General features: G+C 44.1%; 1 protein-coding gene across 6 annotated transcripts in view; it reads left to right on the plus strand.

Annotated features, from left to right (window-relative positions):
* PKP4 (plakophilin 4) overlaps positions 1-7,152 on the plus strand; it is a 169,104-nt gene extending 161,952 nt beyond the window's left edge. For 3 of the 6 annotated variants that reach the window (XM_065880988.1, XM_065880989.1, XM_065880990.1), the window contains exons 19-21: positions 2,404-2,532; positions 4,275-4,348; positions 6,142-6,390. In XM_065880988.1, coding sequence (XP_065737060.1) covers positions 2,404-2,532; positions 4,275-4,348; positions 6,142-6,390 — 452 coding nt within the window. Of the gene's footprint in view, positions 1-2,403; positions 2,533-4,274; positions 4,349-6,141 lie in introns of all 6 variants that reach the window. The other 3 variants (XM_065880992.1, XM_065880993.1, XM_065880987.1) reach the window with 2 other exon arrangements.
* Positions 7,153-14,842: the final 7,690 nt, after the last annotated feature.

Consider the following 14,842-nt stretch of genomic DNA (forward strand, 5'->3'; position numbering starts at 1 on the left):
CCTCCTTTGGGAATTACATGGTATTGTATACAGCAGACCCACTCTCCTCCTTCCGCTTTAAAAGTTTATGTAAGTTTACACCAACTGTGGCGCATAAAAGTATCCCGGGGTCCTCAATAGCATCTGTTCCCCCTAAGATTCTGCTTCACTAGCTTTGCGAAGGGGCCTGGGAACCTGCATTTAATAAGCTGGCCCAGTGGTGCGGATGCAGGAGAGTGGACGAACACACTCTGAGAACCATTAGGTTGTGCCTGAAAATGGCTGCCCTTGCCTGCCTGCAGGCCATAAATCTGAAATCTCTTCAAAGTGATTTTTTCGTTTTCTTGGTGAAAACTCTTAGAAAGAATCCCTTAGACGTGAGCTTTAGACCCATAGCCTGGGAGAGCCGTGATCTCCACCTGTGCCTTACTCCTCAGCAGTTAAAGCTTCATCCCCTGGCTGCCTTCCAGATCCCCAGCATCCCTGGCTAATGGGAACGGGCCCTGCAGGTGGCTTTACAGGAATTCCCTTTGATTTGTAAGTTGGGAATCTTGACAACCACACTACTTACATATTGGTGGTGTTTAATTTGGTAGAAAGAATGTATTGAGGCTCAGACTGGGTTTTGTCGGGGGGGTTGTTTTTTGGGAGGATTTTTTTTTGCATGTAAGAACAGAATATTACTACCAAGTCAATTCAGTCCTGTAAATTTAATTCTTAACTAAATGAAACAGGAAAAGTAATAAATATCTTTTTTTATTTGGCTTTAAATCTCCCATTCTGACATATAAATATTACCTGTTGTATTCAGCTGTGCTCCTGCTGGCAGTCTTATTTCTCATGTGGACAGATGTGACCAAAAAGACTAATATATGACTGGTGGTTCTTGTCACATAATTGGATGTCTCCGCTTGTACCAGGAATTTTTAAAAATTATCTCTGCCTACTGCATATGGTGTATACTTAACGTCTTAGTTTTTAAATTATGAGTTGTTTTCTTCAAAGAGACTTCTGCTTGGATTTTGACACATCTTGCTGGGTTCCCAGGTGTAGCCTGTGGCTGTCTTGCTTTATAAAAATGCTCAGGATTCTTTAGAGACTCGGGAAGAGGGGTGCCCGGGGAAGCAAGAGAGCTTGCTGTTTAACGAAAGGCATGTGTACAGGCCAAAGAATAATTTCAGACAAATCAGGACATAGTCACTAAGCAATGAACTTGTTTTGAGGACTTCTTAAATATACACACTGGACAGTGCTGACGGGCCCCGTCCAAGTTCCTAGGTCCCTCTCTGGATTCCATTTGAAGGTAGGATCTGATTCACACTTGTTTCTCCATTTATTCTGAGGACTGATCATCCGTCCCTCAGCACTAGCGCGGTATCTGCTTACGGGCACATCTCACATCTTGCTGATGTAATTATGGGAGGCGGGTGGCGACGGCCTCTGTCCTCCTACCTTGTAGAAAGTAGGCAGGATGAGAAGCACATAGACACTGCCCATGCATGCTCACTGTGTGTCAGTGAAGTGACTTTCTAGGGAAAATATTTTGATGTCAGTCTTCCTCTGAAAGCATCAATGCACACAAAACCACTGGTAGCAGGGCCTGGGGCTTACCGCTTTGAAGTGGATCCAGTGAATAAGTGACCACTCTTAATTCCAAGATACTTCAGTGCGAGCAAGATGGGTTTTTTAATGAGAAAAAGAAGATGTTTTCCTTCTGTGCAAAAATGTCCCAGCAGGACACCCATGGGTAGACATGTTATTATGAAATGTTTGGCTCCAGCTGGGATAAAAAAGCTGGGCCTTTGTGAGGCCTGGGCTTCTCAGCACCATGAGCTTGATGAGCAGGGCTTACGGAGTTTATAAATTCCCCTGACAGCTGGTCAGCATTATAAATTTTATTGGCTGGGCACTCTTATTCAGACACATTTAGAGATACAGATATTTCTGAAATCATCAGAAATCAAAACATGCCATAAAACATCTACTTACTGAAGAGCTATACATAACGGATAGTAGATGGGTGTGTTACAAGTCGGTGAACTGAGATCATAAAGCAGCACATGTAACTCTTGCATGACCGGGAAGTTACCATCACTCGGTTTCAAAGGCCCAAGCAGGGGGTTGAGACCCACCGTGTCAGTGGGGAAGCCGCATGGTCCCTGCAACCACGTGCTGTGGCTCTCTAGCAAGCTTGGGGGTCGACAGTGCTGATCCTCACAGTGGCCGGCCTGCGGGTCACCTTCCAGAGACCCAGGGCTGGCTGCCCTACGACTCACAGCACCTCTAAGAGCTGACTTTAGTGCCAGCCACGTGCACTTCTAATTACTGACCTTTGTTTTTCCAGAGGGGACTTTCTAGAGACACTGACAGCCTGATTTCTCTTTCTTCTCTCTCTCTCCCTCCTCCTCTTGCCTCTCCCTTCAGTCGGCAGTACCTCTTCCTCACCAGCACTGTTAGGAATCAGAGACCCTCGCTCTGAATACGATAGGACCCAGCCACCTATGCAGTATTACAGTAGCCAAGGGGATGCCACACATAGAGGCCTGTACCCTGGTAAGACGCCAGTCGGGTGTGTGATAGAGTATCTCGAAAAGCCGCGTGTCCCCAGGCACTTGGCCGGTGGCCTGGGAGGTAACCTCTGCCTGCAATGAGATGGTCCCCCAGCAGCAAACCATGGTCCAGTCTCTCCGTCTCCTGCTTCAGGGCCTTCTCCACTTGTTTTAAGTAAAAACAAGTGAGGGTAGTGGTCTGGTGACCGCACATAAAATGAGCACTGTATCCAAACGAGAAAGCATTTCCGACTCCCCTGCAGCGCAGGCCCTTTGTCCTGCCCCCCTCCCCACTCCCCTGTGTGTTCCAGAACCCTGAGCTCTGTGACACTTGGCAGGCCCACATCTCCTGGACTGACTCATAAATTCAAACCTGCGGATGGAGATTAATTCCATTTACATTTTTGTGGAAAAGAGTTTGAATGAATAACAAAATATATAACGGGATTCTCCTCAGATGATTATTTTTTAAGAATAACAAAAATGATGTTGCCCAGTATTAATATTTTTATGTCCTATTCAGAAAGCCCTGCATATAATTTACTTAAAGAAGGCCAACCTGAAGGGTTACCAAGGTTTCCTATTGTCTCCATTCTCAACTATGTTGCAAATTAGTACTCTACAGGTTTCAAATGAAGCAGTGTGAGCTAACAAAAAAGGGGGGGGAACCCTCCTTTCTCAACAACAACAAAAAAAAACGGTTTCTTAAAAAGAAAGAGAAAAACTGGTGGCAATTTAACAACTGCTGGGGGAGCAGTCTCAGTTGTGCTGTTGTCTTTAAGATTGTGATCTCACAGGACTGTTTACTAATCAACTACTGTTACTATGGCAATTAATAGCTCAGAAAATGGCAGATGCTACATTTCAAACACCAAGCTCTTTGCAGAGGAAATGCACACACCAACTGAAGTGCATTGTTGCTTCAGGTTTGCGGCAGCCTGCTTTATTTTAAAGATCGCCTCCTTAGCATGCACGCCCTTCTGTATCTTCTTTGCTTGCTTCAATAAACTAATTTGCCTCAAATATGTTTCATTTTCCTCATTAAAAAAAAATAAAAATCTTTACTAGCCTTAACAGTACTTGAAGGGTAACCAATGACATCATTGGGAGTCTACTGTGGACTCGTGAAGACAGCTATCTGATTACCAGGTTCTTTTTGTTTTGAAACATACTTAAATGTGGTGGACACAAGAATGTGCCCCCAGGTGGCCGGCCTGTTAGAACACACCTGTGCCTGCTCCTTCCAGGACCTGGGATTTTGAATCAACGCTGCTCTGAGGGCATGGAGCTTGTTCCACTGTGTTCCCCTACCCCCTCATCTGACCCAGTTCTCTAGCTCAGAGCCCTGGAAAAGCCGTGTTCCTTGGCGCAGGGAGCAAGTCTGCTCTTCAGAGCCAGCCAGGGAAATCTTCACAGGTGGGAAGAGCTCAACCAGAGGTTGAGAAGGAGAGCTCAACCAGAAGTTGAGAAGGAACCCTTTTTGGATGAGCTATGCATTGGCATTGCTTTTTGGTGAAACACACAGCCTCTCTTTGCCGTATTCATTAGCCCCTAAGAACCCTGGGTAAGCAGCAGGCAGGCTTGATCCAGGGCACCCAGGCTGCTGACTGGTCCGGGGCTGTGCTGGCACCGGGGAAGGCAGGGCCTGTCGGGGACGCCACCAGCCCTAGAGCAGGGAGTCCACACAACCTAATGGAACAGAGTAATGAGCACTAGTTTTTAATTTCGTAAAATATTTTCTTACAGGCTCCAGCAAACCTTCACCAATTTACATCAGTTCCTATTCCTCACCAGCAAGAGAACAAAATAGACGGCTACAGGTGAATTTGCAATATCATTTTTACAGAAGGCCGATTAGCAGGGATCAACACAGTAAGGGGTCCGCGCCGGTTGACTTACCTGAGCTGGGCCCACCCGGCAGGGGCCGAGGAGCTTCCCCGGGGGAATCTCTGCTCCTCGGAAGCTCATCCGTGGTTTAAGCAAATCACTTCCACAATAGCCTTATGTCCTTGCATATCCGAACTGGTGCCACCATGCCACTGATGGCAACCAGCTGAGAAGTCTTTAACTCCTACTCTTTGCCCAACAGTTTCTTTTCCCCACTCTTATTTTTTTTTTTCCTGTTAATCTCTAAAATCTCTTCCATCCTGTGGGTGCGGAAAGGTTGGTAAGCACACTTCATTCTCTCTTCTCATTGTTCTTTTTTGTACATACACCTCTTTCTCCATCTTCATGACTCCCTCCCATCCAAGCCTCCGTGGTTTGAAAACACCTGAGTCCACAGCCAGATCTCTATTAGGCTCAGAGGTCAGAGTGTATCCAGCCCTGCAGGGGTGAATTCCACTCTCCATCACAATAGGGACTAGTGATTGTAACGTTCAATCTCTGCGTTCATGAGGGGCCTTGAAGTTCATTTTGGTCCTTCCTGATGCCATGTCCACCTGGGCCATCTGATCTCTCCTCTTACCTTCCATTAACACATGAGCAACTGGGGGTTTCCCAAACAAGCCGTTATCCTGCTCTGCAGAAAAGGATGCTCTTAGACCTCCCTTCACATCATCTTTTCTCTGTAGATGGAAGAAGAACCTCTCAAGTTACTCATAATCTTCTTTAGCCAGGAGAAATAGCCTCAGAATCGTAACTCTAATTTAAAAGCAAGTTTAGCTCTGAAATCCTTATAATGTTAGAATGCGTTTAGTTCCAGAACATGGTGTTGATACCTATGTGATAAATACGTTACATCTTACTAAGAGGGGGATTTGGGCATGATCGGGGGAAAGACAGACATTAGAACCATTACAGTTTTTCTCCAAACATATTTGAAGAAATTAATGTGAGGTCAGAGATAAGACAACACAAAAGAAAATGAGGGCAGGGGTGGATGATGCCCACCTGTGTTTCACCTTGCTTCCTTACAGATGGAGTTATTATTAGCCCCAGCTTGGGGAGGTCTTTTCCTTTAGAATTGTATATGCTTACGTATCTCTTCTAATTTTGCTACTCTCCTGCCCAGAGACTGCCTTATTCCTTTAAAAGCACAGCCAGCAGGGTTTCCAAAGTGTGACTGTTCACCAAACTACATATTTCTTTTTTTTTTTTATAAGCATCTTTACATGTTTCTTTTAAAACTGAGGGATGGACTCAATCTTCATCTCTGAGGTAAATGTTTTAAAAGATGGTTGTGCAATTACACAACAATCCAAAGCCCAAAAATCCAACCTTTAACTAATGTGCTAATGGTTTCCCTGTGTCAAAGCAAAAATCAAGTCTATCCTTTCATTGGGCACGCCCAGGTCACAGGCTCCTCCACAGCAGAGCACGGAACTCGGCCTCTAGTAAGGAGGGAGGTATCTTGGGTTCTCCCAAGGCGCTGACTTCTAGAGGCCATAGGAAAGGACTTGAGCAAACTGCCGGCCTGCCTGTAAACATAGTGTAAAATCCCTACGGTCCACTAGTGAACATACAGTATGCACCAGAAACAACTTTCAACCATAAATTCACAAACACTGAAAATTGCTGTAAAAATATGAAGCAGGAAGCCCACGTTAATTTTCCCTAAACATGTACTTCCAAAAATTGCCTTGATTTATTTGCTTTTTCATTTTGTCAACAGCATCAACAGCTGTATTATAGTCAAGATGACTCCAACAGAAAGAACTTTGATGCATACAGATTGTATTTGCAGTCTCCTCATAGCTATGAAGATCCTTATTTTGATGACCGAGTTCACTTTCCAGCTTCTACTGATTATTCAACACAGTATGGACTGAAATCGACCACAAATTATGTAGACTTTTATTCCACTAAACGACCTTCTTACAGATCAGAACAGTACCCAGGGTCCCCAGACTCGTGGGTGTAGCATCAGTGCTTGGGAGAGGAACTCTTTCTTTCTAACCTTGTTTGGATTGAGATGAGAAGTCCGTCTTGCTGATTTGCTGATGAAATGTGAAAGTGACATGGAAGGAATGAGTGAAGAGAATTTTTTTTTTCTTTTTTGAGGAATTATCAGGGAAGTGAGGTAACCTTTGGGAGGGAGGACTTTCTAAGCTCTACTTAGGCATTAGATCTAATTACCTGTAGATTCTATAGTCTGGTGAAGGTGTGGGCGATGTGATGAGAGGTTTGTGAAATGGGTGAAATGAGATGGGGGATGTGTAGGTCAAATCAAATTAAAGATGATTTTTTTAATGTGAATAAGTTATGTTCTGATAGTTTGTACAGAAAAAAAAATAATAAAATGGATGCCCTTCATGTTTTATTGCTATTACTAAATGTCAAGATTGTATGCTATTGTGTCTTGTAAATTTCTTTTGTTGGTGTAAATATGGAAATGCCACATTGGTTAAGTGCCATCATTTGTAACGCAGTGTGTCATTTGAAAAGAGATTTGAAGAAACTGACAGCTTAAAAAACAAACGGGAAACCCAAGGAATTGTTAGCGGTTAAAAACAAACTACAACATCCTTTGTTTTCAAAATGAATAGTGTACCTTTGAAGCACAAAGTCCAGTCTGGTATAGCAGCGCCATGCCCATTCCCTTGCCTCTTTCATAGGACACTTCACTGCCATTTTCTATGCACATGAAAGAAAAATAAATGTGGAAATTTCATCCTTGGAAATTTGCTCCCTGTTCTTTTTTTTTTTTTTTCTGTGTATGACACGGAAAAGCAGATTGATAAATGCAAATCTCATTGCATCATGTAGGAAACAGCTTAAATATATCGAACTATTTTGGACTTTTCCTAGTTCTGTACAGTTAATACACTTTGTGAGATGGACTATACCGAAGAATGAAGCTGTGAACTTTCCTCCTCTTTACCTATCTTAGTGTTTTTATTTCTTGGGTTCTGTTTTGAATCTAATGCCCATTACCGTTTTATCATGTTTTTTTTCCAGACTGCTGTATATTTAACACCACTTTTCAACGAAGAGAAATCACATCTGGCAGCCTGGCCCTAACTAAATTGACAGACTCCTTTGGGCATCATTTTAAGAACTCCATAACTACATAAGAACAGTGGTCGGGCATTTATTGGTTGGCACCAACGTAATAGACCAAAACAAATTCTAAATTATTTTGCTGAGTGATTCCATGAGACAGAATAATTCCTGGCTTAGAGACAGGGTGGGGAGGCCCCAACCTGCATGGCAGGCAGGGGTCTTAATGCCAAACTGCATCACTTCTGAGCTTTTCTCCATCCTTGGAGACAACAAGGGCATCAGCCCCGGGAGGCCCAAAGTCTGAGGCCTTCCCAAGTCTGGGGTTTCCACCCTGCATCTTACATGGGAAACAACCCATATGGCAAGTCAAACCCAGAGGTGTTGACACAGCTCGGTGTATCCTGCATATGTGACACAAACCCTAGACGAAAACGTGTGTGCTTACATTTGTGAATACACAGAAAGAGTCCCAAGGGAAAAGTGCTTTCCCTTGCTGAGTGGACTGCGACCCAAGATTAGGCTCCAAAGAGAAATGGAAGTACAAGTATAAGCAGGAAGATTCCCGAAGTCTGCCAATGGGGAGCCTTCCTGACATGCAGGCTCTCTGAAATGACACTTGAGCCAGTTCCCACAGACTGCCCAGCTGCCTCCGCCCTCACGTGCCCGGGAAACAGCCCTCTTGAGACAGCAGAGGCTGCCAGACTTCGCCCAAGGAACTGGCATCAGGACTTTGGAGATGTCTGGTATCCGTTTGAGTTTTGAATCACTGACTTCCCTGAACCTGATTGATTTTTGTGCATCTGGGTTAAAGGCCCTCCCCCAGGGAGTCAGGAATACAAGGGAATCTGCAGCCGGCCTGAGCTAATTGACAGTGACTGTTGCTTTTAGGGACCTCATTAGCCTTCGGGGTAACTTAGCGGACCCAGGTTCCCCATCTGACAGAGCATTTCAAAAGCTGACCCAAATTTAGATTGCAAAGAACTCACTTGGGCCTCCAGCCAAACCTTGTAATGGGGCCAGAAAGAAGCCTGTGGGTGACGACTGGGCAGAAAATCAGATGCCGTCTCAGGCTCCTCCCTTATAACCAGAGAAAAGAACCTGCAGACGGAGCCTAAAAGACACAAAACTGCATGATGGATCGAAGAGCTGAGCCCACTCCCGCTCCAAGGCATAGGCATGAAACTCTACTAAAACAAAGTTGACTTTCTGCTGCTTCCCGGAAATGTGACCCAGTAGAATGCAGAATTCAGCTCTCGTGAAGGGGGCTGCGCTTCCACTCAGCCAGGATCGGCATACTTCCACCCAATCCTGGAGAGTCAAGGCTGAACTGAGCCGATGTTGGTCAGCTAGACCAGGTTGCACACTGACCGCACATCAGAACCACCTGGGCAGCTTTCATAGATAGGAGGGTCCCACCCTGACCCATGGAAACCCCAGGAGGTGGGGTCCAGGCATCAGTGTTCTTGAGAAGCTCCCTGGCTGATGGCAATATGCAGTCGAGGTGAGAGGCCACTTGGCCTGCGGGCCATTCCTTCCCCTCACCACCTTCCTGCCCTGTGACCTGAAAGTTTAGTGGTTGGAGTTGGGGGTGTGAAGTTTGCCTGGAAGAGAGTGATAAAGATTTGGAGTATTAAAACTGAGATCTTAAATTTTGAATGTCAGAAGTGAGGTTTTTCTTCTTGGCCAGAGTATGTATCTTTTTGCCCATGCATACTTTTTAAAAAGTTATGAAAGCCCAGGGGTGTTTCATGGGTGTCAGAAGTGATGACTTCAGACTTCCCTGGTGGTGCAGTGGTTAAGAATCCACCTGCCCATGCAGGGGACATGGGTTCGATCCCTGGTCTGGGCAGATCCCACATGCCGTGGAGCAGCTAAGCCCGCAAACCACAACTACTGAGCCCTCACACCACAACTCCTGAAGCCTGCGTGCCTAGAGCCCATGATCCGCAACAGGAGAAGCCACCGCAATGAGAAGCCCACGCACCGCAACGAAGAGCAGCCCCCCTCTCCGCAACTAGAGGAAGCCCGCGCACAACAACAAAGACCAAACTCAGCCAAAAATAAATAAATAAGCAAGTAAGTATTTTTTTTAAAAAAAAGAAATGATGACCTCACATAACACTTCCAGTCATCAATCCCTGGCCAGTGTTTGGTTGTCCAACATGATTGCTGCTTCTTGCAGTGAAATACCACTGGTTCACTTTATCTAGCACTAACGATGTGCTACTAGTGTCACAGACATCATTTAACCCTCACAGCAAATGTATGAAACCTGTACTGATAGCCCATTTTATGGATCCTGAAGCAAACTTGGAGAGTAACTTGCTAAAGGTGACATAATGAGTGGCAAAGGCAAGGTTAGTTAGCACCACAGTCTACCTTAACTACAATGCCAGTGTTTTTAAAATTCAGCAATTTGAGTTTTCAACCGAACTATTTTCCTGAAATTTTTTCATCGGTCTTAAATTTGCCAAAGGGAACTTTATCACAAAGGATAAAGGAAAAACTATCATCACTTGCCATAAATAAAAGGCAACCATAAAACGTTTGAGGGGCTGAATTTATCTAAAAAAAAAAAAGAGAGGCAACCATAAAAATGAACATTTAACTATTAAACATACAAATATCCATGTACCACCAAAATTCATTGTCTACCACCACTGGTGTTACATGAACCTCATTTCTGGAAATGTGGGTCCTGATCATTCTGATATATATGATGATTTAGGTTGGGCTGAGAGCTCCCCTTAAAAGAACCTTGTCTATGGACACAGGCCTGTTAAAATCTGCCACTGGGCAACCCTCTTATTTTGGAGCCTCAGTAATACCTTTGGAGGAACATGTATCTAAATCCACTGGATGGTGGTTTCATTTCCATGATCAAACCAGATTATAAGGAAAAAATATTTGCAAATTTGGCCATTGCTGCTCACTTAGATTTTTGAAAATTTTTTATAACAGCATTATTCATAATAGCCAAAAACTGGAAACAGCCCAAATCTCCAATAGGAGAATAGATAAATAAATTGGAGTACACTCGTAATGGAATGCTAGTCAGCAATAAAAAAGAATGAACCACAGATACTCATAATAACATGGGTGAATCTCAAAAACATGCTCAAAAGAAACCGGACACAAAAGAGTATACATACTGAATGATTCTATTTTCAAAAGAGGCAAAAATCATCTATGTTGATAGAAATCAGATCCACTGTTGCCTACTGAGTACCAGTACCTAAAGGGGTATTGACTAGAGCACTTTAGGAGATGATGGAAAGGCTCTATATCTTGCCTGGGGTGGCTCTTACACAGATGTATACATTTAGGAAAACTCATCAAAATGTAGACATAAGATCTTACATTTCATCACATGTAAAATTTATTCCAATAAAAAAAAATTAACACTTCAAAAATCACGAAAGAAACGAGTGATGACATTGTCTGAGACTTAGTTTTATAACCTAGAATCAAAGTTATTCTTCCTAGTCTCCCGAGTTGAGAAAAATCCAATTTATAAATTTCAAACCTTATAAAACATCTACTTACAGTGGTTTTCACACAAAAGATTTTAGCACAAAATTCTTTGCAGTTATATACACCAGTCTGCTTAAAAGCTGACAGCTTACTAAAGTTGAACAGAATTCCAGAAAATTGATATTTGAAAAGCACTGTATGGGAGAGTCCTTTTGAATGAGCCTATGACTGGACAGATTTATGTATGTGTTGACAAGAAAGTAAGTTGAAAAGTAAAACTCGGGCTTATGTTTAAACATGTTGCCAAGAGAGAGAAGTGTGTCACCCCTTTTATCTAATGATCCAAAGAGATGTGTAAACAAACACCTCGCCCACCTTGGTGCTACCCAAGCTGAGGGAAAGGAGTGTGGGAAAGGAGCCCTTTCAGCAAAGTACCAGAGAGGTATTAGCACAAAAACAGGTCCGTGAAATCAGAGGTAGAGCAGCTAATAGGATTTTTTTTTTAAACTCTACAAATGCAGGGTGGATTGAATTCAAAGAGGATCTTGCTATAGGTCAAGGAAATCCTTGCTGGAGAGGAAGCAAACAGTCTTAATTAGTGTGCAACTGTCGAGGGGGTTGAAGAACAAAGGACGCAAATCATGTTGGGGGATTCCATAGGGAGCTTCCATTCTGATAGAGAGCTGCCCTCTTCTGACCTATCCAGGGGCTGGGCTGGGCCTCAGAGACCATGTGCAGCCATGAGCTGCCACCCATACAGAAAGACTTCTCAGCTGGTGCTTGTCCATTCTGCCCCGCTCTAGGAGATCCTGCCTTTTGACTCCGGCCTTACTCACCCTTATGATAGAAGTTTGCTGTTATTCATCGGTGTGGTGGCTTAACCTGGCTCACTGTCTTTATGAATGCACTTACTCAGGACAATCTTTCAAGGCTGCAGACACAAAAAGGAAATTATTTGCAACCAAATTATGACTTGAATTGTATCTGTTTTAGTGCTTTTCCCTGTTTTTTATGTCAGCAGCTTCACTAGAAGCGGCTGGCATGTCCCCTGAGTGGCTATTTGTACCCATTGCTATTGCCTAATTCTAACTTGAAATCACCACAAAGCATTTTGTACTGTCATAATCATTTGCATGAGCTATAACAAGCTCTTTCATTATAAAAGCCCCAGCCAAAGGTTGGGGAAATTTTGATAGACTTCATGACACAATGGGCTATTTCACCCTCCATTCATGCCCCAGTGATTCCAGAGCTGACCAGTGCATTATCTTGTAAAATAAACACAGCTTCTGCTGGGTCAGAGGTGTAATTCTGAGATCAGTGGGAAAATATCCAACTCTTCCTTTAGAAAGCTCCTATAACTGTTCAGTTGCTTCCCCAAAGGCAACACCCCTGAAATTTGCCTTTATCTGCTGGTGATGGGATATAATGTGTTTGGCTCCAATGCCTTGATGAGCTGCCATCCACCGAGTACTAATGTAATAAAATGACTTCGGGGAGGAGGATGCCCTGCCAGGGTCTCTCTTCAGGGTTCTGCAGAGTCAGTTGCTGTCCCATCCCAACCCTAAGGAACTCTCTTTTCCTCTCAGGTGTGAGAATGAGTACAGGTGTGCCCAGCTTCCTGGGGCACTAGAGGAAAGGATTCAATCCAGATGGGCTCCAGGTTGGAGATGACCGTAATAGGAGGGGATCTGGCAGCCATGACCGAAGTGGTTGTGCAATGAGGAATGCATTTCAGGCCTTTACAGACTATTTTGTGAAGACAAGCCAGAAAGCACATTCTGTAGCTGAATGATTAAAATATTTACATATCCACCAACATCCCTGCGATCATGGCTGGCCTCAGTGACCAGAAATCTCCTCTTTGTCTCTAAACTGTGATCTAAAGATAATGGTGTGTTCACTTTGCAATAATCAGTTTGCAAATAATTAGGTGCTCCTTTTCTCACTTTTACTGCTTGTATCCTACTTTTGAATTGCTTCTTTGATAATTAACACTTCTGTGGAGAAAAGCTATCAGAGGAAAGGTGCGGCGATACTGAAACTCATCCAGCCTGTCACTATATAACATCTTAATTAGAGAAAAGCTGGCCTAACACCACCTGGAACTATTAATAATATTATCCTCTGAGGCCACGTCACTGGGTTGTGGTAGTGACATATCATCACTGAGGAATTATATTTGGCTGATAATAACAAAATCCCCCAAAGTTGTGGCTTCAACAAGATGAGTTATAGAAGGCCTTGGATTTTTTTCTCCCTCACATATGGAAATGAACAAAGAAAGGCATACCAATGCTAGTATGGTGGTTCTACAATGTCCTCAGGGACTCAGGCTCCACCCTAATCTCTGGGTATGGCCTTCATCCTCATGGCTTCCCAAATGGCTGCTGGAACTCCAGCCATCACATCCTCATTCTTCAATGAAGAGAAGCCCTCATTCCTCAACTCAATTGGCGGGAAATGTGGAACCACCAACTGAGCCTCTTGAAAGAGCTTTTCTAGACTCCATCCCATATATCTCACTGGAAGAGTAGTTTAACCTGGACTCATTGCTGCCTCTGCTCATGTAAGGGTTCTGTTAGGACAATGAGGGTATGGATAAGGCTCTATAGGTCTCTGCCCAAGATATAGATGATGTTATGGGGTGATCTCTACATTTCTATTACAGTACTTGGGTTCCTATGAATGTAGGCTCCAAGCCAGAGACCTGTGTTGTATTAATTCTGTGCTTGGGCAGAAGCCAGTACCCAGCCCTCACTAGACATGAAAGATAAAGCTGGATAAAATTTCTCAAGCTCAGGTTGTCCTAGAAGCAAGACTCCCCATCAGGTCAGTTTCAACTTACTGACCCATCTCGCAGTTTAGATGTTAACCACAGAAAGCCAGGTACCATCAGTAATCTATGGTCAGAAACCCCGCCCTGTGGTGGGTTCTAATCTCTGAGGGGCAGAGCCATAGGTGTCCTCAGAAGAGCTTCAGAAGTCGAGGATAGGGACTCTGGCCCCTCTACCCACTGCATCAAAAGCAGCCCCCTCTGAGCCCATCAGAACAGACAGCGGCCATCAAGTCAGCTGTCAAGGTAAACCTCATAGAGTAAGAGGAACTCAACTTCGGGTTAATTAACTTCAGGTTAATTCTAAGCAAAGGCACCAGAAAATAAATGAGAATGGCATGGGGCTGACGAGAAAACCAGCTGAACCCAAGGACGGGGAGAAGGGCAAGTGGAAAAGGCAGAAAGAAGCAACAAAGAGTTTCTCTCACTGGTTTGGGTGAGAACAAACCTCCAAATAATAACCCTTTGCTGAGTGTTTACTAGGATATTGAGTGTCAAGGGCTGCGCTAAGTGCTTTACACACAGGAGCCCATTTAATCTTCAAAACAGTCTCCTAAAACAATGTGCAAGAGAAGACTGTGCTCGAAAATGGAGCTTGAGTAGCTCAAGGTGATATCAGTCAGAGATCTGTTGGATTCTAGAACCCCATCAGTCCTTCTGGGTCTCCCTGATGAGGCAGAAGAGCAGTCACCTCCAGCCTTCACATAATCTAAGTTTCTGCTAAAGTAAGCCCATGAGACAACCCCTCTCCCAGCCAGGAATCCCCCTCCAGCTTCCTACTAGCTTCTCCGCCAAATTAGGCTCAAAGAATGCAAACTAGTTTTAATGTTTGCCTTAGCAAAGACAGCTAGGAAAATACGTTACGGTCTCAAGTCAAAGTAGATGTTTTGAAAACTACAGAAAACTATAAAGCTGCCTGTTCACAAACTATGCTCTGAGTTTTGGCAGATCTGCTGCAAAAGACCTCAAGGAATAAAGCAAACCCGAGAGAGCACCTTACGAGCTCCGTCAGCCCACCGCCAGCAGCCCAGCCTGCAGGAGCAACTCAGCTGGGAACGTC

Source organism: Phocoena phocoena, chromosome 7 (genome assembly GCF_963924675.1).
Source record: "Phocoena phocoena chromosome 7, mPhoPho1.1, whole genome shotgun sequence".
Taxonomy (NCBI): domain Eukaryota; kingdom Metazoa; phylum Chordata; class Mammalia; order Artiodactyla; family Phocoenidae; genus Phocoena; species Phocoena phocoena.